The sequence below is a fragment of the Pteronotus mesoamericanus genome, unplaced genomic scaffold, assembly GCF_021234165.1.
Source record: "Pteronotus mesoamericanus isolate MK-2021 breed Mesoamerican mustached bat unplaced genomic scaffold, CSHL_Meso_final contig_50, whole genome shotgun sequence".
NCBI lineage: Eukaryota > Metazoa > Chordata > Mammalia > Chiroptera > Mormoopidae > Pteronotus > Pteronotus mesoamericanus.
The window spans coordinates 25877860-25902612 of record NW_026555186.1 but is presented as its reverse complement, the minus strand read 5'-3'; the positions used below and the strand labels follow the sequence as shown (position 1 = coordinate 25902612).

General features: G+C 35.1%; 1 protein-coding gene across 1 annotated transcript in view; it reads right to left on the bottom strand.

Annotated features, from left to right (window-relative positions):
- The window catches only part of LOC129074613 (F-BAR domain only protein 2), a gene marked incomplete at its 3' end in the record, with an annotated part of 79149 nt that extends 54404 nt beyond the window's left edge, over positions 1 to 24745 (bottom strand). Inside the window, exons 1-2 of the mRNA XM_054578488.1 lie at positions 24595 to 24745; positions 10178 to 10269 (exon numbers count right to left, since the gene is read on the bottom strand). Coding sequence (XP_054434463.1) covers positions 10178 to 10269; positions 24595 to 24627 — 125 coding nt within the window. The remainder of the gene's footprint in view (positions 1 to 10177; positions 10270 to 24594) is intronic.
- Between the last annotated feature and the right edge of the window lie 8 nt (positions 24746 to 24753).

Sequence of the window (24753 nt, the reverse complement as noted above, 5' to 3'; positions counted from 1 at the left end):
GAAGATTGTCTTTTGGTAATTATGACATGTCAATAAAGGTTAATCCTTTGTTTAAAAAAAAACCATTCTGGTTTGCAATGCTGGTAATGGAAGAAGCTATGCATGCATGGGGGCAGGGGCATACAGGAAATCTCTGTATCTTCCTCTCAATTTTGTTGTACACATAAAATTGTTCTAAAAAAAGTAGTGTTTGTTTTTTTAAATCTACCAACTAAAATTCTATACCCAGCAAAAATATAAATGAAAGTAAACCCCTAGTGAAATGATGGATTTAGGTGATGATCAGCAATGGCAATTACCACAGAACAGATACAACCACATTTTATATACCTCCTATGGAAGTACACACCACCACCTAGTAAATACTCTTGTCAAAATACAGAACTGATTTTGATCAAACTGCTAGGTTTAAATGACAATTTAGGAGAAATATAGGGATAAAGGAAAATGTTGAATAGAAATATAAATGTACAATTAACATATTCCAGGATATAGGACCCTCTATAAAACAAGTAATCTGCTTTCTTCAACAAAAACAAAAGTTAAAGATCAGGTAGGGATATCTACAGATTAAGGGATTAAAAAATCGTATCAACCAAATGTAATGTATAAATCTTGTTGGGATCCGTATTGGAGGAAATCAACTACATGTACTCTCTGTATGTATGACAATCAAGGAAAAATGAGCACTGACTAGATATCTGGTGATACTAAGGAATTAATACAACATTTTTAACATACTGCGGCACTGTATTTTTTAAAAAGCTCTTATATTCTACAGATGCATATGAAATGTTATTGTATAAAATGTAATTTTTCTGAATCTCAGGTGTGCTTCATAACAATTCAATAACAGTGATAGGGGATAGGGGGAACAAGACTGGCCATGACTTGGTAACTGTTGAACTTCAGTGGCTGCAACATGGAGGTTCATTATATTAAAATCATAACTCTTATATGAGTTTTATATGTTTAAAATTGTCCATAAAAGTATAATAAACAGCTTTTTAAAATGAAAATAAAGATAAGATCAGACTAACAAAAACTAAGAATTCATCACCAGCAAATCCACATTACAGAGAATATTAAAAAGATGTTTTAAAACAGAAAAAAAATGATCCAGGATAAAATATCAGAAAAAAGTAAATAATTTTAATAAATCTAAGTAATGACTATAGAAAAATACTAAGAATATAGAAGAATAAAATGCACAACAACCTGAAAACAAATCAACTGGATTAGACATTAGAATACTTTTAAAAAATTGTTATTTTTGACAGGTGAATAATAATATTATTATTATTCTTTCAGTCCTTAGCTGGTATAAACATTATATATATAAGTATTTATGGATGTAATAATTTCATGCCAGAGAATTGCTTTAAACAAGACTGGCAAAGTATTAATAATTGTTGAAATTATAGTTCATTACTTAGTGGTTTATAATACGTTCTCTATTTTTGACTAAACTTGAAATTTTCCAAAATAAAGTTAAACAAATACGGACCAAAAATGTCACACAAGTATATATTTCCACAATAAAAAGTTTTTTAAAAATGAACAAAGTTTAATTACCACCGTAAAAAGTTACACACACATAAAAATGGCATATAGAGCACATGTTAGGAGGTGGTAGTGTTATAAGCTTCCTGCATTTTCAGGAAGAGGGTAAAAATACCATTTATTATTAGCTGTAAATAGGTCAAGGGAAGTATGTTATAATCTCTAGGATAACCACTAAGAGAATTGTACAGAAACAAATGACTTCTAAGCTAATAGAAGAAAATAGAATTTAAAATAAAAAGGCCAAAAGGCAAGAAGAGGAAAACATATAAAGCAAGTTATACCCTAAGAATCCTGAAACACCAATTCAAAAGAATCTATGCACCCCAACGTTCAGAGCAGCACAATTTATAATAGCCAAGTGCTGGAAGCAACCTAAGTGCTGATCAGTAAATGAGTGGATCAAAAAACTATGGTACATTTACACAACTGAATACTACGCAGCAGAAAGAAAGAAGGAGCTCCTACCCTATGCGACAGCATGGGTGGAACTAGAGAGCATTAAGTGAAATAAGCCAGATGGTAAAAGGCAAATAACATAGTTATCTCACCTATAAGTGGAACCTCATCAACAAAACAAGCAAGCAAGCAAAATAGAACCAGAGACATTGAAATAAAGAACTAACTGACAGTCAGCAGAGGGGAGGGGAATAATGGGAGAAAGAAAGGGAAGGGTCATCAAGGAACATATAAAGGAACCATGGACAAAGCCAAAGGGGGGCAGGATTGAGGGTGGAAGGTAGGGGTGGGTGGGGCAGGGAAGAGTGGTGGGAGAAAAATGGAGACAACAGTATTTGAATAACAACAATTTTTTAAACTTAAAAAAAGAAATTTTTAGGCAAATGAATGATCTACTTCAATATATCTTTGTTTAAATGCAAAAAAAAAAAAAAAAAAGGACCTATGGACAAAGACAATGGGGGAAGAGGACTAAATGTGAGAGGTGGGGTTGGGTAGGACGGGGGGAGAGTAATAAGGGAAAACTGGGGACAACTGTAATTGAACAACAGTAAAATAAGAATAAAAAAAGAAAAGAAAATTTGATGGAAGAATGAAAGACAAAACAAAAACAACGAATACTGAAATAGTATAAGGGTTGGAAAACTGCAGCACCATCAACCAAATCTGGCCCATTGCTTGTTTTTATAAATAAAATTTTATTAAAACACAGCCATGTTCATTTGTTTACATGTTGACTATGGCTGCTTTTGTACTAAAAGAGTTGAATAGCTGTAACAGAAATCAGATGGCACACAAAGCCTAAAAAATTTATTTTCTGGACCTATACAAAAAAAGTTTGACAACCTCTGAGACAATAGATTTGAAACCAAATAATCTGTAGTTATACTGAATATAATTAACTAAATATTCCAATTAAAAATAGGGAGTGCCACCCTCGCCCTCCCTCACTGCTGTTGCTCAGTGGGTTGGGCATTGTCCCACAAACCGGCAGGTCATCCTTTTGATTCCTGGACAGGACACATGTCTCAGCTGAGGGCATGCAAGAGGCAGCAGATTAATGTTTCTCTCACACATCAAACTCTCTCTCCTTCTCTTGCTCCCTCCATTCCTCTCTCTTTAAAAATAAATAAATAAAATCTTCAAAAAAACAAACAAACAAAAAAACCTGTTGTCCTGACCAGTGTAGCTCAGTTTGCTGGAGTGACGGAAAGGTTGCTGGTTTATCTGCCAGTTAGATTCCCAGTCAGGGCACATGCCTGGGTTGCAGGGTTAGGTCCCAGTTTGGGGCTCCTACAAGAGGCAACCGATTAATGTTTCTCTCCCTCTCTTTCTTTCTCTCTCCCTTACCCTGTCTCTAAAAATAAATAAATAAAATCTTTTTTAAAAGATTGTCAAAATGGCTTTAAAAATAAGAAAGAAGCACATCTAAACCACAGGGACACGACAAAGAAAAGAAAAAATAAATATACCATTCAAATACTAACCCAAAGCAAACTGATGATATTATAATAACAAAAATGTAGACTTTAAGGCAAAAAACAATGCAAGATATGAGGACATTACATAATGATAAAAATTTCAATTCACCTGACAATGTAATAGTTCTAAATTTACAGCCACTTAATAACATGACCTCAACTATACATATAAAGCAAAAATTGACAGAACTACATGAATAAACACAAAAATCACAATCAAAACGACTTTCAATACAACTCTCTCAGGAACTGATAAAATAAGCAGGATAAAAAAAACAACAGTGAGGATATATTAAAAATGAACAACAGAATTCAGAAACTTACCATAATCAATATACATAGAACCCTATATCCAACAAATGCAAAATGTAGTTTTTCAGGTACACACAGATATTTACCAAAATTGACTCTTTCCTAGTCCATAAACCAAGTGTAAACAAATTCCAAAACACTGAAACCATACAAATTATGTTCTCCACCCACAATACAATTAAGCTTGTAAGCCCTGGCAAAAATATACTTTTAAAAACCAACACATATTTAGAAATTAAGAAATATAATTCTAAATTACCCATGAGGCAAGGAAGAAAGCATGATGAAACAAAATGTTCTTGTATTAAAACTCATTATAATAAAAATCTTATTACTCAAAATTAGGGGGTGCAACAAAAACAATTCTCAAGGGAAATTTATAGACCTAAATAAGTATACTGGAAAAGAAAAAGGGTTGAAAATCATTAAGTTAAGCATCCATCCCAAAAAGTTAGAAAAACAGCAAACTGAACACACACAAAGTCAAAGGAAATAAGGAATAGAAGTTGATGAAATAAAAAATTCAGTATGTAATACAAAAAGAGAGACTAGCCAAATCCCTATGAACCAGTGTCAGTGTCAGCCCAATAATTTAAACAAAATTTTTTAAAAGTAAAATAAACAAACAGAACCACAAATCCAATAGATGGTTGTTTATAAAAACTATTAAAGTTAACAAATGCTAAATGAAACTGATCAAGAAAAAAAGAGAGAAGGCACAAATAGCTAATATCAGGATGAAAAGTGGGACATCCATACAGATCTTGCAGACATTTAAAAAGTTCATAAGAAACTATTAAGAATAACTTTTTTCCAATAAATTAGAAAATTTAGATGAAATAAAAAAATTCCTTTAAAATGTATCTTACATTCTCACAGAACTGGAATACCTGAATAGTCTTATAACTATTAAAGAAGTTAAATATGTAATTTAACACCTTCCTACGTTTCCATGCACAGATGGTTTTACCAGCATATTCTATGAAACACATAAGGAACAAACTATAATCTTCCACAAATTTTCCAGAAAAATACAAAAATAGGGTATATTCCCCAACTCATTTTATAAGATCAACAAACCTTGACACCAAAACCTAAGACATCCAGAGACATTCAGAGAAAGGAAATTTTCACACCAATCTCACAGACATGCAGAAATCCTAAATAAAATAGAAGGAAATTGATTCACCAGTGTATAAAAAGGATAGCTCTACCAAGTTAGGTTTTTACCAGGAATGGCAAGGTAGTTTAACATTCAAAATTCAGTGTATTTCAGCCCTAATGGGTGTGGCTCAGTTGGCTGGGCATCATTCTTCAAAACGAAAGGTCACCGGTTTGATTCCTAGTCAGGGCACATGCCTGGGTTGCAGATTTAGTTCCAGGTTGGGGTGCATTCAAGAGGCAAACGACTGATGTTTCTCTCCCTCTCCTTTCCCCTCACTCTAACAATAAATAAATAAATAAAATCTTTTAAAAATTTCAATGTAGTTCAGATTAAGAAGGGATGAAAAAAGAAAGTAAAAAACGTATCTCAATAGATGCAGGAAAAGTATGTGACAAAATCTTGCATCTGTCCATGATTTAAAAAGAAAAAAGAAAACCTAAACCTTATTAAAACAGTATGTAAAAAGTAATCCCATAATTTAATAAGTACTAGAAAAAATAGAATATATCATATTTAAGAGTGAAATGTGAGACTGGGAACAAGACAAGAATGCCTGCCATCACCATTTCTATTAGCGTTACACTGGAGATATATTAGGCAATACAGTAATTCAAGAAAAAGAAATAAAAGATATACTTTTGGAATTAAAGAAGCAGCCACATCGAGACTGGTAGGAGAGGCGAAGACACCAAAGGGACTGGTCTCACACCCACATGTAGCAGATAAAAACTGGGAGAGATATTTCAGCTGCAAAGGTACCCCCTGAGGATTGAGGGGTCCCAGCCCCACACCAGGCCTCCCAGTTCAGGGTTCCAGTGCCCACAAGAAGAGTCCCCATAACTTCTGGCTGTAAAAACCAGCAGGGGTTGAGACTGAGGAAGATGGAGGGCTTCTGGAGTCCCAGGCAGTTCCCCTTAAAGGGCCCATGAACCGACTTTTCAGACTCACCCCCTCTGAGCTCCAGCAATGGGGCAGCAGCTTAAAAAGGATCAGAGACATATGGGAATGAAATGAACTGCCTGGAATCAGGGCATAAACTAGGGGGCAGCTATCTCTCAGACAGAAGTGCTAGCAGAAGCCAATGTTCCTTTGATGGTGAGTACCATATCTGAAACTCCATTAACCTGCTCACACTGCTTTCCAGGCCCTGGTGATTCCCTGAGGCCCTGCCCTACTCAACTTTAGGGTTCACCAAGCTGTTTCCAGTAGTTTTTCCATACAAATGGTCTATCTCGGCTCATGCTTCAGATTTTCCTACAATCTCTCAATAAGCACCATCTGGCCTCAGCGTGCCCTGTATCTCTCACTAAGTGGTCCCAGCTGTGGCTCTAGCAACAATCAGCCTTGGTTCACAGGCTGGTCTTGCTGGGCATCTCCAAGCCCAACACAAGTAGCAGCAATCTGCAGATTATTTTGCAGGTCATGCCAGATGGCCTTGGGCAGAACACAGGCAGCAGCTGACCTTGGTTTGTACCTCCCAGAAGACCCCAGAGCCAGTGTACCCTGTGGACAGCTACAGACCATGTAGCAGCATCACGATCCAACCACCTCCACAAGTAACACGTTCAAGAGGGCAAACTAAGTGGGCACCAGAGCCCTGCTGAAGTAAGTCCAGCTCTTTGGTGTGGGCCCCTGCACAGCTGATCCTCCACGGTGGTTGGACATCAGTGGTCGGTGGTCAAAGCCAGTCTTGCAACTGATCAACCGGGAGGTAAATCCTTCCCACTGAGATGCCAACAGCAATCAAGGCTCATCTACAAGAGGAGGGTATGCACAACCCATAGGGGAGGCATACCTCAAGTACTTGAATGATCAGGAAGGCTGTGCCACTGGACCCTATTGAACACTTACTATATTAGGCCACCCTACCAAGCCTGGCAGATATAGTAGCAGCTCTACCTAATATATAGAAACAAACACCGGGAGGCTGCCAAAATGAGACAAAGAAACATGGCCCAAATGAAAAGACAGGACAAAACTCCAAGAAAAGAACTAAGAAAATGGAGACAAGCAATCTACTAGATGCAAAGTCCAAAGCAATGGTTATAGGATGCTCAATAAAATTAATGAGCATTTCAATAGCATAAAAAAGGACCAGTCAGAAATGAAGGATACACTAACTGAAATGAAGACTAATTTATGGGGAATCAACAGTAGAGAAGAGGAAGCCTAGAATCAAATCAGCAATTTGGAATATAAAGAAGTAAAAAACACCCATCAGAACAGCAAAAAGGAAAAAAGTCCAAAAATCGAGTATAGTATAGGAGCCTCTGGGACTTCATCTGTGCCAACATTCGCATGATGGGGGTACATGAAGAAGAGAGAGAGCAAAAAGTTGAAAACCTGTTTGAAAAAAATAATAAACTTCCTAACTTGGTGAAAGAAATAGACATACAACTCCAGGAAGGGCAGAGTCCCAAAAAAGATGAACCCAAAGAGGCCCACACCAAGATATATCGTAATTAAAATGCAGAAGGTTAAAGACAGAGAATCTTAAAAGCAGCAAGAGAAAAGCAGTTAGTTATCTACATGGGAGCTGATTTCTCAATTAAAACTTTGCAGGCCAGAAGGGATGGCAAGAAGTATTCAAAGTGATGAAAAGCAAGGACTTACATCCAAGATTACTCTACCCAGCAAAGCTGACATTTGAAATCAAAGAACAAAGAGCTTCCTAGAGACAGACACACACACACACACACACACACACACACACACACGAAAGTTCACGACCACCAGACAAGTATTATATGAAATGTTAAAGGGTCTTCTTTAAGAAGAAAAAAAAAACATTAAAAACAGGAACAATAAAATGGCAGTAAATACACATCTAACAACAATTGAATCTAAAAAACCAAATAAACAAGCAGAACAGAAAGAGACTCACAGATAGAACATTTTGACAACTGCCAGATGTGAAGGAGTGTGGGGGGGGATGAGTTGTTACAGAATAGTCTTGGGGATGTAAAATACAGCATCGTCAATATAGTTCATAATAGTCTAATAACTATGTATGGTGTTAGATGGGTGTGAGATTTATCTGGATGGTCATTTAGTATGTTATGTGATGTCTAATCACTAAAGTATACACCTAAAACTAATTTAATAATGTCCATCAACTAAAATTGAAAAATTGATTAAAAAAAAATCTTTGCTAACGGCCTACTGAAGGGCAACCACTCTCCCAAGTGTAGGAAATAGAGTAATGAGCAAAAACGACACACCAAAAAAAAAAATCCCTGCTCTTACGAGGTTTATATACTAAGACAGACAAATAAATATTGCTTGTAACAGACAGTTTAATTTTTACAAAGAAAAATAAAACGGGAAAGGGGAAGTGGAAGGAGGGGTTGTCTCAATGCTTACAGAACCATAAAGAGGTAGATTGTAGGCAAAGAAGAGATGGCACTGGACTTCTTATGGTGACTGACATAAACAGGGCTAAAAGGCATAATGACAACTGCCTTGATGATCTCAAGGTAGTTAGTTGTAATAGTGACGCAAGTGTTGGGGAAAAAGGCAGCCTAGGGGACATTCCAGAGATGCAGAGTTCTGGGGCCTCTCCTCTACACCTGCCGATGATGGCATAAAAGCCAAGAGGAATAGCTTTATCTGTACTACTTAGAGCTTTTGGACACCCTCTTAACTCCAGTAGAAAGGTGGACTCCATAGTAATATTGGTGTTACGTGAAAAAAGTCTGTTTTCCAATTCCTACCAGTCAGTTAATGGTATGTAGACAGAAGTTGTATCTTTACCACTATATTCCCAGAATCTAGACAAGTGCCTGGCACACAACAGACACTGTATATATATTGTTGAAGGAATAAATGAATGAGATATTGTATCTAAAGGCATAATATCCCTACATTATCAAGGTAAAGATTTTAAATGTATTCATATAAAAATAAGCAAGTAGGGTGCCCCACAAAACAGCTTTAATTGTTTCTAAATTAACTATTACATTATGAAGTCTTAAAGAAAATCATATCTTGTAAATTTGCAAAATTTAAAAATATATACTTAGAAATTTTTTAAATAAAAGTTATAATACATACTTAACTATAAGTCCGGATATATAGTCTTTTCAAGTTATTTTAGTATGTTGTTTACTGACATGTTTATTTAAAGAAATAGTAATATTTTATCCTTCAAAGTTCCTCAATATTTCTATTGTATCACCTTGCTACCGCATTCAATGAAAAATATGTAGATAATATTTTCAAGCAGTGATGTGTAAACCAGTTTAACAAATGTCACTCAGAGCCACTATTTAGCCCTCTGTGTATATAGATCACAGATAACCACTACTTTAAAGGAGTGGTCCCCAACCTTTTTGGCACCAGAGACCAGTTTCATGGAAGACAATTTTTCCATGGACTGGGGATTGAAGGGGGATGGCTTTGAGATGATTTAAGCACGGTGCATTCAAGCTCATCTCCTGCTGTGCGGCCTGGTTCCTAATAGGCCACAGACTGATACAAGTCCTTGGCATGGGGGTTAAGGACCCTCACTTTAAAGTACTGGGTTAGCCAAAAAGTTGGTTTGCTTTTTTCCCCTATAACGGTGCTAGTGGCACTTAGTTGCCTTTAATTTCATTTGAAACAATTTTGTTAAGATTGTATTGTTAAAGCTGTCATATCAGCCTGCATTTAAAAAAAAAAACAAAAAACTTACCAAATTAGTGAATTTTTGTGTAGCCATTTAATATTGAAGATGGAAAAAAATATGCAACATCTTCAGCATATTATGCTTTATTATTTCAAGAAAGGTAAAAACACAACTAAAACGCAAAAAAAAGATTTGTGCAGTGTATGGAGAAGGTGCTGTGATTGACTGAACAGATCAAAAGTTTCGTGCTGGAGATTTCTCGCTGGGCAATGATGCTCCATGGTCAGGTAGACCAGTTGAAGTTGACAGCAATCAAATAGAGACATTAACTGAGAACGATCAATGTTATACCATGCAGGAGATAGCCGACATACTCAAAATATCCAGTTCACTAAAGTTAGTGGTGAAAATGAAAATGTCTTTTATTTTATGGAAAGATCCACACGAACTTCTTGGGCAACCCAATATAACTAAAATATATTTTTAACCACTGTACCTGATAGCTTTATAACCAAAATATTTTTAATTACTTATATTCTAAAATTTATCTTGTAATAAATTTTTGTTAAATGACAAAAAAAAAATACATACCTTTCTCTTACAAAATCTGCTAGTTCTTTTGTTGATATCTGTCCATGTTTCATATTATGGTAAAGGACATCAAAGCCGCTATTTTTTTCCCCCTACAATTTAAAAAGATTTTTAATGTAACAAAAAAATAATAATGAGAGATAGAAATAAAGATGAAAATGACAAGAATAACCCTACATTAACTAATATGCAATTCTGATGTTCAGTCAGGTGAACCGTCTTTCCCAGATATGACTACTGCTGCTCAGATAAGACTTTAAACTGTATCAAAGAAATACTGTAAGGTTTCATAAAGTTTATAATTCATTACATATGCAATCATATATATATGTATACTCTATAATCATTCAGAAGGGGTATATTAATGAAACTAAGTCTGAAATTTTAAGGAATATTATGCAGCATAATTTTTCTAAACATGGACCTCTTTAAATACATTACCAAATACCAATTCAATTCCTTGAGCATGCATTAAGGGATTCCTGATTATTTAACTCAACAACTTTCAACCAGCCTGCCATAACAAACTGGTATGTCGCAAGAACTCCTAAAATATGCAATACCTGACTATTTAGTCAGGGGCACTGACCTCTTTTCCCTTAGATTGTGAAATTAAGAAAATGACCAAGAACCAACACCAACAATAGCCATCCAGTGTGAATGAATCAAAATTATACCTATTTTTTATTGTCAAATCAGCAAAAAATATATACTGTGCCACCAAATTTTAGTAGTTTGACTGCCATGTGGTGAAAAAGGTTGATAATAGATGATTTAACTCAAAAGTCTGTGCTTTAAAATTACTAAATCTTGACTTCTGAGTAAAGACAACATATTACAAAGCTTATAAGTATTGAATACCACAAGATACTTTATAATTGCTAATGTCTCTCAGTAAACTTAAGCAATCTGAGAAGTGAGAAAGTAGATAAAATTTTAACAAGAGCAGTAGCAGTCTACTGGCTAGTCCTCAACTAATGGGTAATTAACAGAACCAGACTACTAGATAGTACTACAAAACCTTTACACAACACTACAAAACCTTTACTGTTATTTAATCCAAAAATGCTAAATCAGCAAATCATAGCCAAAAAAAAAAACCCATTAGAAACATCCATGTTACAGGTGAAATATTGGGTTGGTCAGAAAGTTCATTTAGGTTTTTCCTGTACAATGGCTCTAGTAGCACTTAGTTGTCTTTAACTTCATTTGAAACAATTTTGTTAGACTGTATTGTGATAACTGTCATATGAGCATGCATTTTTTAAAAACTTATCTCAATTGGTGAATTGGTGCAATCATTTTAATGTTGAAGATGGAAGAAGATATGCAACATTTTTAGCATACTCAGCTTTATTACTTCAAGAAAGAAAAAATGCAACTGAAACGCAAAAAAAGATTTGTGCAGTGTATGGAGAAGGTGCTGTGACTGATCAAATGTGTCAAAAGTAGTTTACAAAGTTCTTTGGTACTATTGACATTTTAGCCAAATAATTCTTTGCAGTGGGGCTGTCTTATGCAATGGAAGATGTTTAGCAGTAGCCATGGCCTCTATGCACTAGAAGCCAGTAGCAGGAGATAGCCAACAAACTCAAAATATCTAAAAAAAATTAAAGCTATTGGTGAAAATGGTTAGTCTTTTATTTTATGGAAAAAACTAAATGGACTTTTTGGCTAGACCAATAAAAGGCTATCAATAAACCAAGCTCAACAACTCTCTTCAGTGAGCAGTTTTATTTTTCTTCAATGAAAATAAAATAATGAAGAATTCAGTACATCCACTGGAAATAAAAAGCAATACTGTAAGACAAGTGTTAAACAATCTGAAGCCTAATTTTTCCAAAGTCTGATAAAAACAGGAAACATAGAAACTTCCAGTTATGTTGAAGTGATCCCTTATAAAGTTGTCAGATAATATACTAAGTAATTAGTTTTCCACACATACAACAATTTAAAATGTTTTATTTATAAAGAAATAGTACAAATATCCTTAGCATTTTGAACATCAATTTCCATTTTTCAGAAATATAATATAAAACTATAGTCTCTTACGAATCTAAAACATATCCATTTGGCTTCTACAATTTTTCATGTTTAAGATGAAGAAAAAATTTATTATCTACCTTTTGTTTTTATTTTCCCTGGGTTTTTCACTCCAGGCAAAGCAAAAATATTTTTTGAGGCAACCATTACTTATTAGTCTATAGCGAGCAAAATAACATCATGCAGGTAAGTAAATAAAATTACAGACAAATAATAGCAGGCTGAAACCTCTGAGGGCTTCATTCCATTACTTGAAATATAATATAGAAACTATAAAGGATCAGACAACCCACCAATTCCAATAATATGAACCCTCAAAAAGAAACAAACCTAAAATCTAAAATCGTACAATCCAAAGTCTAAAGCTCTCATGCCTGAAAGTTCTCACCTGACAACACCTACTAGTTCTCATCTGCTCATAATTCTAACAAGTCCAGGTTACCTGGGTTCCCAATGTGCATTGCGCATAGTTAAAGGGCAAACTGGAAAAGAGCTAGGAATGAGAGGCTATGCAAACTAGCAAGAAGACCATTAGAAGAAGATAATCTTTACCAGGATTACAAGGGAAAGAACAAAAAAGAAAAAAAATTTTTAAGGAGACAACAAGTTGGAGACCATCTTGTAATTAGTACAATAAGGTCCTGAGAATGTTATATCACTGTTACAGTACTTTAAATATTAAGTAATCAAAAGAAGAGGCTAAACTGTATTTAGAAATATGGGTTTTCATTAAGAAGTTTTTGAAGAAGTAAGCTCTTTATTTGGGATGTTCAGATACCCCAACAGCATATTACTTAAAATTCCCAATACAGGGGATAAGGTTTATTAACTTGTTTACTCTACAGTATAACATTACTATAGTAACAGTAACATAATATACCTTAGGAAAAAGTACTAGCTACTCCATCCCTCAAGTCTTCACTTGGAAAGTCATCCTAATAAGGACGTGATGCAAAAGAAGCCTGACTCAAAAGGCACTAAGGACTTTTAAACACCCTGCAAGATACAAATCCATTTGTCATTGCTACCTATTTGAGATTTATACATTTACTGAAATCAAAAAACTGTAATGAGTCTGACTCTAGGCACCATTTTTTTAAACAATTTCACAAACCTATTAACACAAATATTTATTAATCATAACTTATTCTTTGGTACAAAGCAAAAAAGTAATACCTCAAATGGCTCTTAAAAAATTCAAAGTCAAGGTGTCTAACAAAGAACCCAGGTTTTATTGTCACCTTATCAAAAACTTACTTTATAGCCTTGAAAAGGTGTACTAAATATACACATATTTCAGATATATGTAAAAAAATACAGTAGGAGACTGAGCAATGGAACTCAGATCTAGACCTAGCTTCAGTGTTGCCACTTACACAAAATATTGGAAATTCTGGGAAAATACGAAAAGAGACCACTATTGAAACTGATGATCATAACTCATTATAATTCTGCCACCACTTTAAGATCACCTAGTACTTTTTTAACTACAAGTACCTCCAAGCAGGTTCTATAACTTTTATAGTAGCCACCAGCCTTTAGAGTAGATGGTTCTAATACAAAGAAAAGTAACATAATAATAAATATTTCTGAATTACATATTCATTTTATCACACTAGACCTTAAAATGGATATGTTCCTATTATTTTTCAACATACAAAAAAATTTTTTTTTCTTAGCATATTCCTTAACTTAAGCAAGGAGAACTTGCTCTTCCTTGGCTAACTAAAAATACACAAAGGTACAAATAACATGACAACAGATCTTATTATCAAATACAATTATGACTAAAGAAGTCTTCTGGTGTTCAATGTTTTACTAAATCTGTAAATGTTAATGCCCTTTGATTCAGAAATTCCATTTTTAAAACTCTGTATCACAAACACACACATACAAAAAAACATGGAAGATTACTCACTGCAATGCTGTTTGGAAGTAAAAAAATTATAAACAATTCAAAAATATCCACTAACGTCACTGTTTAAATAAATGACAGTACATCCTACAATGAAAGTGTTTTTTAAAAGACTACAGCAAGAAAAAACTTGCAGATTTTAAGTATTAATTTTAAAAATCTACCCAGATATAGTCAGTATAAAAAACAGCAAGATACAGCAGCCAAAAATAACCTACGTTAGGAACAACCTAAATGTCCATCAACTGGTAAATAGATCAACAAAATGAGGTGTAGCCATAAAATGTAATACAATTCAGCAATAAAAAGGAACAAACACTGACACATGCTACTTTATGAACCTCATAAACATTTTACTAAGCAAAAGAAGCCAGACACAAGAGACTACATTCTGTATGATTATATGAAATGTCCAGAATAGTGAAATCTATATAGAAAGTAGATTAGTGGCTGCCTACAACTAAACGTGGAAAAGAGCATTAGCTGTGTAAAAGGATGAGGGATCTAATTATTCCGAGAATAAAAATATTCTAAAACTGATTTATGGTGATGGTTGCACCACTCCATAAAGTTACTAAAAACCATTAAGTTGTACCCTTAAAATGGGTAGACTCTATGACAAAATATATGCTTCGATAAGGTTGTTTAAAAAAAAGAAAGGAAGAAAAAGAAAAGTTGGGAGATTCCCTTTTTCACTTGGAGAGCAGTTTTGCTTGGTTTTGTCTAAACAGATTGGTTACTGCTCCCTTAATTTCTGAAGGTTGGTATCTTCCTAATAAGAGAAATATATTTTTATATTTTTATTTTGAAATAATTATAGATTTATAGGAAATTGCTGAAAAATGTACAGGGAGGTTCCATATAAAAGCAAGATTTTTTCTTTTTTCTTTTTTCCAGTTGAATGGTCAAATCATATTTACTTAGAAAGGTCAGCCCTCCCTAACAGTTGGATATGGTTGCTATTTATGTTCATTGGTAACAGATGACTGCAGAATTCATAATGGCCCATTCTTCTATGGAGGCCTGATATTGTTGGGGGTAAGGTAAAAAAAATTAAATTGAATTAAAAAGGAAAGTGGAAAACAGAAACCTAGTAGGATTTCATTTTCAATGAAAAAAAAATGTTGCATATATGTATGTATATGACAGGAATCTAAAGGCATATATAGCAAACTATTAACAGCAAATTATTTCTGGGAAGTGGAATAATGAGCATAGATTAACTTCCCAATAAAAATATTAGTAACAAGTAAGCCAAGTCTTCAATATATAAGTAATGGAGTTAAGAGCTATCATAAAAAGCAGTTTTAAAATGCAACTTTCTCCCAAATATACTGCAACTGTTGATATAAAATCTTGCTTATCAATGGCTGTTTTTTCCCTCTGCTCAAAATTTTAAATTACTCTTTTTTAACAACAGTTTTATTAAGATGTAATTCACACACCATACAATTCACCCATTTAAAATGTACATTGTAATAAATTTTAGGATATTTACAGAGTTGTGCAGCCATCACCATAATCAATGTAACATTTATTTTTCAACTGCCAAAAAAAAATTAATTTTTTTTAAAAACCCCATAACCAAATACAGGCAAACCTCAGAGATACTGCATGTTCAGTTCCAGACCACCGCAATAAAGTATGGCAAAAAAGCAAAGTCGTAAGCTTTATGCTGGTGGAGGGTCTTGCCTCCAATTTATTAAAAAAAAAACACAACATCTGTGAAACGCAATAAAGCAAAATGCAAAATGAGTGACACCTGTAGCTAGATTTTCAAGAGTAGGTATTTACAAATCAGTGATGAGCTTCTTTTCAGCTGGCTTATTCAGTAGTTTAATTGACACAAGTAAATACATACGTTCACAAAGAAATCTGTACAAGAATGTTTACAGTGGCATTATTCATAATAGCCAAAAGGTAGAAAAAAACCCAGAAGTTCATCACCTGACAAATCAATAAACATAATGTGATATACCCATGCACTAGAATATTATTCAACCATGAAAAAGGTAAAGCACTGGCATATGCAACAATACTGATTAACTTTGAAAACATTATGCTAAGAGAAGGAAGCGAGTCACAAAAGACCACATACTATTAGGTAATTCCATTCATATTAAAGTCCAGAATACAAAAATAAAGACAGAGAGTAGATTAGTGGGTTGCTTGGGGGATGGGGAGATAATGTAGGGCATGATAAAGGGTACAAGGTTTCTCTGTGAGGTACTGAAAATTTCTTAAATTGACTGTGATGATGACTGCCAATATTACAAATGACTGAATATTACCAAAAATCACTGAATTGTACGTTTTAAATGACTGAACCATATGGTACGTACAATATACCTCAATAATGTCCAGAAAGTTAAGTAAATATTTTTATCCTTTTTTAAAAAAGGATTTATTTACTTATTTTTAGAGACATGAAGGGAAAAAGATCATCTATGTGTGGTTGCCTCTGCACGCCCCCTCCACCTGGGACCTGGCCTGCAACCCAGGCATGTGCTCTGACTGGGAATCGAACCAGCAACTCTTAGATTTGCAGGCTGGCACTCGATCCACTGAGCCACACCGGCCAGGGTGGAACTCACCTAGGTTTTAAGAGCCACAAAAGTAATAGTAGAAAAGCACAAAGCTATAAACCCCACAGATTTTAGTTAATGGTCTGAAACTTCTCTTTCAAAGGCAACAGTAAATTAACACTTCAATTTTTGAGCCCAAGAGCTGAAAAACAGGCAGAAGAATATAGACTATATGAATTAAAAAGTTGATTTTACCTTTTTTTTCAATTAAAAAATATATATTTTTGGAGAGGGAAGAGAAAGGTCAAGAGGCACTGTCCTGTGAACAATAAGCCTAACCTTCCTCTGAACTTTAGACCACTTCAAAAAATAAATAAATAAATAAATAAATAAATAAATAAATAAATAATCACTTCCTACCGTTCTCCATTCTCCTTTTACTCTACACAACCTTAGACAAGTCACTGCAAAGTATAACATTAATACATGTTTGATGTATTGACAAAATATTGCTAAAGCAAAACACAGTGATTAAAATATGTGGAATGAGCAGTGCTCAGCAGTCAAAATTACTGAAGGTACAAATTTGTGCAGTGCAGGTACAAATTTACTGAAACATTTGTTGGTTGACTGATGGAAATTTACCACATTAAAAAATTTTTTTTCCGCACTCCTCAGATACTACTCCCTATTCTTAATTGTAACTCATTTCTTTAAATCCTGTAAGTTAAAACCTTAAAGCCATCTAAATAGATACTACATGTGTGATCTTTCTCCCTTCATGTCTCTAAAAATAAGTAAATAAAATCTTTTTTAAAAAAAGGATAAAAATATTTACTTAACAAAAATAGCAGTTGTGAAATTTTTTCATTTTTATCTTTCAAATTTTCTGTACTCTGTACATGGATGTAATTTTCATTACTTTTAAAATAAAAATAATAAAACTTAACAATTCAGCTTTCTCAAAAACTCTTCAAGCTATGCTTACAAAAGCAAAGAAAGCTGTCTCTTAAACTGGCATCTTGTATACATCAATACTTAAATCTCCAGTCCTTATAATTTACAAATGGAATAAAACAAAACTAGAAATAACCTAAGTGTCCAAAGGGGGGTGGTTAAAAAAAAAAAAGTGGCCTATTCCGTGGAAACCTACGCAGTTACTGAATATTTTCAAGCTTACTCACAGGAGAAAAATGCTTGATGATAATATCACTTGAAAACTCTAACATACAAAACTACATAGTAGATCCCATTTTAAGGATTTTAGGATCTTAGGGTGCATTTCTAAGGATCTTAAATGATAAAGGGAGAGGCTATATGTAATTTTTACTTTCTGCTGTATTTTTCTGTGTTTTACCTATTACATCATAATGGTTATAAAGAAAATGGAAAACCATCTTCACTGGCTGTTGTTCTACTCAACCAAAAACTAACACTTGTTAGTTTTAAGACCCCAGCTCCACCAGTTGGCTTTACTTACATTGTATCTTCCTATTTTTTCCCTAAAGTCAAGCAAACATTGCTATTCTGTATCTTCCATAATTTTTACTCCAGCAATCTATCAAGTAACATGTATATGCCTGATGGAACTGATGGAATTGTGTGTCTCATCTTCATCACACAGTTCACCAATCATATCCCAATTCAATCTTCTTTCTAACTCTGGTCGTTCCAACAACATTCTCTAGCATCTTCAATGACAGACATAACTATACATCTCAGTTGTTCTTGTGCTGTCTTTGATTCTCCCCACATTTGACCAATTTATGCTAACCTCTGTGGGCCCAATTGTTATTAAAATTCTCCTAACTCTAATATTCTTCAATTTTTCTACACTAGGTAAATTGAAAACCAAGCCCTATTTCCCTTTCCTTTATGAGTCTGCATGACACCATATTTCTACATGGATTTCTTAAGAGTAATTGTTCTAGAATTATGAAATCAGGATGGATGATCTCAAAAGATACCCTGTGACTCAAAAAAAACAAACTACTTCCAAAGGTCTTATGCTAGCCATATATGCAGGATGATACAAAGCATACCTGTTCTCCCATGTCTTTGCCTAAATAATTTGTTCTGAAAGGATTAGAGTACTTAAGATTTAGTGTGTATGACTAAAAAATAAGCCAGACAGCAAATTTTTATCCTTTCTAAATCAATGTTCTAAAATCCTTCCCTGAACCAAATTTATGTAGACTCAATCAGTATCAATTTCTCACTTTCCAATTCCTTCTAGATTAAGGCAAAAATACAAAACAACCTTCCCTCTACTCTCAACCCCCACCAAAAAACCCAAGGGCCTGACAAAAAAAATTTAGTGCCATCTAAAATACTATAATTTTATAATGTCTACCTGTCAAATCTACTTGAACCTAGTTAGATGAATCTGTAGTTTGCATTTTCATAGCCTGTTGAAGTTGAAAACAATTTGGGCATGGATAATGGCTAACAGTTATACAATAATACGTTTTAACTTAGTGGATATTATTTGCTCATATATAGATTATCTCTGAAAGACTACATGAGAAATTGGTAACAGTGATTGCCTTTGGGGAGATCTTGACAGCTGGAGAAAAGGAAGGGGATTTTATACCGTGTTTATTCCCTTTTGCATCTTTTGAATACTGAACCATGTAAATTTCTCAAATCTGTTAATTAATGTATATATGTAAATATACATACATATACACCTTTTAAATTTTAGTATATCTTCTGATGGGATCATATCCTAAGCAGGTACCCCAAACTACAATATCTGGAAATTTCAAGTAGAAGAAAGTCTGTATTTTGGGTTTCTGAGGTTAGTTCAACTAGTTTTCTAAAGACATATATTTTTAAAATATCATATGAATAAATAACTCCAAAGAATGTATTAGTCTCATCTAAGATACTAAATCTATATTAAATAATCAAGCAAAAATATAATGTTTTGCAATCAATGTCCTATTAATAGCAATTCCAGCTTTTTAAAAAACCTCCCAGTTTATCCATATAATCACAGATCAAATTTTGAATATATAACCAAGTGCTCCAATTTTATTTAAAACTTAAGTATGAAAATACCAGTGAATTCAACAAACAAATGGAATGAGATTCTTGTACTAGTTAATCAGTAAAAGAAATAAGGAAAAGAAAGAGGAAAAACTTCTGGATAAAAATTCCTAAGATAACTGTTGTTCATTCTTGATGTGCTGACTGGAGATAATCTTTGGAAAAAGTTACCTAACTAAAAATGTGATGTATGCTAAAAAATACTTGGTGTCTCGAAAAAAAATGTTTCAAAATGAGATTTCTAAGGTAGCCAATCAAGTATGTCATGCTTGCTTCTTTTTCCCCTTCCATAATTATCATCTATGAAATCCATTCCTTAAAAAAACTTTTAACTCCTGAATTTAGTAATCTGAACTCATATAAAACATAAAGCCACTTTAATCACTATGGTACAATGTTGACATCTCAGAAGTATTACTACCTAGTACTCGACTCTTGGGAGAATGGAGCAGCATACAGAGACACTTCCTCACTGTAGTAATTGTTGGTATCTTTTTAAAGTTATATAATCTTTTGACAGGCTAACAACTATTTTTACATATTAAAGGCAATGGTGTAGTGTCTGCTATTAAGATTTTTGCTGTCCTCCCCTAACCTAGTAGCTCAGTTGGTTAGAGCATTGTCCTGATACACCACGGGTTCGATCCCAGTCATGGCACATACAGGAATCAACCAATGAATGCATGAATAAGTGGAACAACAACTCTCTCTCTCTTCCCCTACTCCTCTCTCTCAAATCAATAAATAAAAATTTAAAAGATTTTCGTTGTTCAATTTTAATAGAAAAGAAAAACATTTCAGCTTGATTATCAATGACACTATACTTCGTAGCAAAAACTGACTTATCAGCAACAAAGCACCTGTTGTATAGGAAGTTCAAATATTGAATACATTTCTCTCTTCAAAGTATAGTACTAAGTAAAAGAATCTGTAACATAGTTTTAGTTAAAAAAAATTATACTTTAAAGAAAAAGGCAGGATGTACTGCTTTCAAAAGAGCTTGAAGAGAGTTTGAATGATTCAAACTTTCCTCTAATAAAATGCCACAACAAAAGGTTTGTCTTTTTATATGTAGGGAAAAAAACAATTAATAGGTTTTTTGGTTACAAACCTACAACTTTAAAGGTTCCCATTATCTCACTCTGGTGAGTTTTATTTTGTTCTGACGTGCCACTGTAAACATTCAGAGAGAAAAATGAAATTAGTTCTAAGTTCTCTACTTTAAGAAATTATTTTATACGTGACCCTAAGATACGAAAATTTTTAAGTTGTTTTAAACAGAAAGCTATCAAATTCTAAAAAGTTATTTAGTTCCTAGACTTCCCTAGTCCATTTAACCCTCCTTCAGAGCTTTTTAAGCTCTAATTTGTTAGAGCTTTCAGCCCCAATTCCAGTCTTGCAAGTAAAATAAAATGCAGTCTATTTTAACTATTTGTACTCAATAGTGAGGTGAAGGCAAAGACTGAAACATAAATTAGACTTGGGAGTCACTGCAGATTTCAAATAGCCGAATTTATCCCTCTATTAAGAGGATAAAAAAGGGTACATACACAAAACTTGTACAAAAATGTTTACAGAAGCATTATTCATAAAGGCCAAAAATATCAAACAAGGCTATGTTCTCAAAGCTCAGTTAACAGAAAACAAAAGATAACTTTGAAATGTTAGTAAGTTAAACTTCCAAACACATTCATGCATCAAAAAGTATGCAAAACAGCCCTGGCTGTGTAGCTCAGTTGGTTAGAGTGTTATCCCGATACACTATGGTTACCGGTTCGATCCCTGGGTCAGAGAAGATACAAAAAAAACAACCAATGAATGCCCAAGTAAGTGGAACAACAAAATCAATGTCTGTCTGTCTGTCTGTCTGTCTCTCTCTCTCTCTCCCTCAAATCAAGAAATAAAATTTTTAAAAATATATTTTAAAATGTGCAAAACATTTTAAGACTGTCATTTTAAATGATTCTTTTAAAATTTTATAAATTGCCATTGTAAAGCCTAAAGTGTGATAGGCTGATACGCTAAACCAAAAATTCACATGGAAATGAAAGGAACCCAGAATAGCCAAAATAGCCTTCAGAAAAAATAACAAAGTCGGAGGATTCATACTCCTGATCCCAAACTTACTACTAAAGCTACCATAATCAAAACAATGCAGTGCTAATACAAGGATAGACAATGGAATATAACTATAAATCCAGAAATAAACCCATACATCTATGGCCAGCTGTTTTTCAACAAGGATACCAACACTATTAAAAAGAAAAAAGAAGAGCCTTTTCAAGAAACGGTGCTGGGACTAGATATTCACCTGCAAAAGAATGAAATTTTATCTCTTCCTCACACCACACACAAAAATTAACTTCACATGGATCATAGGCCTAAATGTAAGAACTAATGCTACAAAACGCACAGAAGAGAACAACAGAAGTAAATCTCTGAGACCTTGGGAAGCATATGTGATCTTGTTCCTCAGCATATGTTGTAAGTTTGGCTGAAATAAACTCTTAAATAAATTCACCCCCCAAAAAATCTTTGTGACCTCGGTGTAGGAAAGACTTCTTAAATAAACAAAAGCATAACAGAAAAATCAGATAAATTGGACTTCAACAAGACTTCATCAAAATTAAAGACATCTGTGCTTCAAAGTACACCATCAAGAAAATGAAAAAGACAACCCAAAGAATGAAAGTATTTACAAAGTCACATGTCTGATAAGAGACATATACCCAGACTATAAAAAGAAGTCTTACAACTCAATCATAAAAAGACAAACCAATCTAAAAATGGGCAATGAATCTAAACAGACATTTGCCAAAGAAAATACATAAATGGGCAATAAGCACATGAAAAGATGTTCAACATCATTTGCCACCACAGAAATGCAAATCAAAACCACAACGAGATCCTACTTCATACCCATCCACTCTCATACCAGTGTGGGTGCAGTCCTGCAAAGCAGAGGGTCACCGGTTCAATTCTGGCCAGGTTGCAGGTTCATCCCAGGTCTGGGTGTGTGTACAGGAGGCAACCGAATGATATTTCTCTCTCACATAGATGTTTCTCTCTCTCACTCTTTCTCCCTCCCTTCCCCTCTCTCTAAAAACAAATAAATAAAATCTTAAAAAAAAAACAAAAAAAAAAACGAGATAACAAGTGTTGTCCAGCATGCGGAAAAATTGGAACCCTCAGACACTGGGAGTGGAATTGTAAAATGGTTCTGCCACTCTGGAAAACAGTTAGGCGGTTCCTTGAAATGTTAAACAGAGAATTATCAGACAACCCAGCAATTCCATTCCCTAAAGAAATGAAGACAGGTACACATGAAAACTTGCACAAAAATGATCACAGCAGCATTATTCATAATAGTCAAAAAGTGGAAACCAGTAAATGTCCATCACTGGAGATGGATAAATAAAACGATGCACACACAATGGAATATTTAGTCATAAAATGGAATTAAGTACTGATACATGCTTGTGACATCACGGATGAACACTGGAAACATGCTAAGTGAGAAAAGCCAGTCACAAACGACCACATACATGATCCCATTTATTTAATATATTCAGAACAGACAAATCTACAGAGACAGAAATCTATAGATTGGCTGCCTAGGGCTGAGGTAGGAGGGAAATATGGAGTAATTGCTCCCCATTTAGATTGATAGAGATTCTTTCTGAGGTGCTAAAATTGTTCTATAATGGACTGTGTTGACGTCTGCACAACTCTATGAACATACAAAAAAATCCCTGAATTGTACTTTTAAATAGGTGTATTGTATGGTATATGAATTGTACGTCAATGAAGCTATTTTTTTTAAAAAAGAAAAACGTAATACCTAGTATTTATGTTGCTTGTGGAAAACAAGGAACATACAAAACAAGTAACTATGAACTGATTTAATTACAAGTTCATGCCTGAGACACTTAGAAATAAGAATGTAAGGCACAATCCTAGTCACTGAAACATTGCTCCTTTAAATATTTTTAAATCTTACCATGGATTTGTAGTATTTGCAACTGTCAAGGCACAAAATGATATTCATCCAAGATACCTGAGTAAACATATTACTTTCCTGTACATGACTGAACTGTACTTCCCATGACAATAAACAATAACTACAGCAGAGCACCACAGGGAGAGTGAGAAGTCATTCTCGAATAACAATCTAATACTAATAATGAGTTAAGAGGAGGGGTGTGGAAAGAATGAGGAAGGGGAAGGAGCACAGGGACGAGGGGAAGTCTCGGTGCACTTAAGCCCCAAGAATCCTGTTACGTTAAATTCAACTTTTATATGCTTTGTGAACAGGCCCAGAGGCAAAGTCCTGGGCGCAGACCTTCGAGCCGAACTGCGAAGCCGAGAGGAAGTGCTGATCCGGCCCCAGCACGGAATTTCGTGTGAAAATGGTGGGGGGCTAAAGGGCTTAGATGGGGGCCTGCCGCGCGGGAAGGAGGCGAGCCCCCTCCACCTGGCTGGGGCCCGCGCTCGCCCGCAGCGCGCAGCTGAAGGCGGCCGCGCCGCGGGCCCTTCGTGCGCGTCCGAGCCGCCGAGCGTGCCCGGCGCCCGGAGCCTACGGGGCCGGATCCCGACTCCCGCCCCATTCGCGCTTTGTCCCAGCGCGGGCGGCAGGCTGTCCTCGGCGTCCCCGCCACGGGTTGAGGGGCCGCGCTGACAACCCCCGACCCCCGCAAGGGCTGCGGGACTGCGAGTCCGGGCGGCAGCCGACCCGTCGCCCGCCGGGCTTTATCCAAGGCGGAACCCAGCAGGCGGCGGTTCGAGGACGCTCGCCCTGTCCGGGAAGCCGCTGCCGCCACAGCCCCAAGCGCAGAAAGCCTTGGATTCCGAAACCCACACAATTTCCAACATCCTCCTCTTACCCAAAAATTCTCGACGAAATGCGCCATGACCATCCTGCCGCCGCCGCCGCCGCGCCGGGTTCTGCGTCCGCGCCCGCCCGCCGCTGTGTAAACACCGGCCCGGCCCCCACGGCGCCCCCGCCTTTCACCGCCACCGCCTTCTTCCCAGAGTCCAGCCCG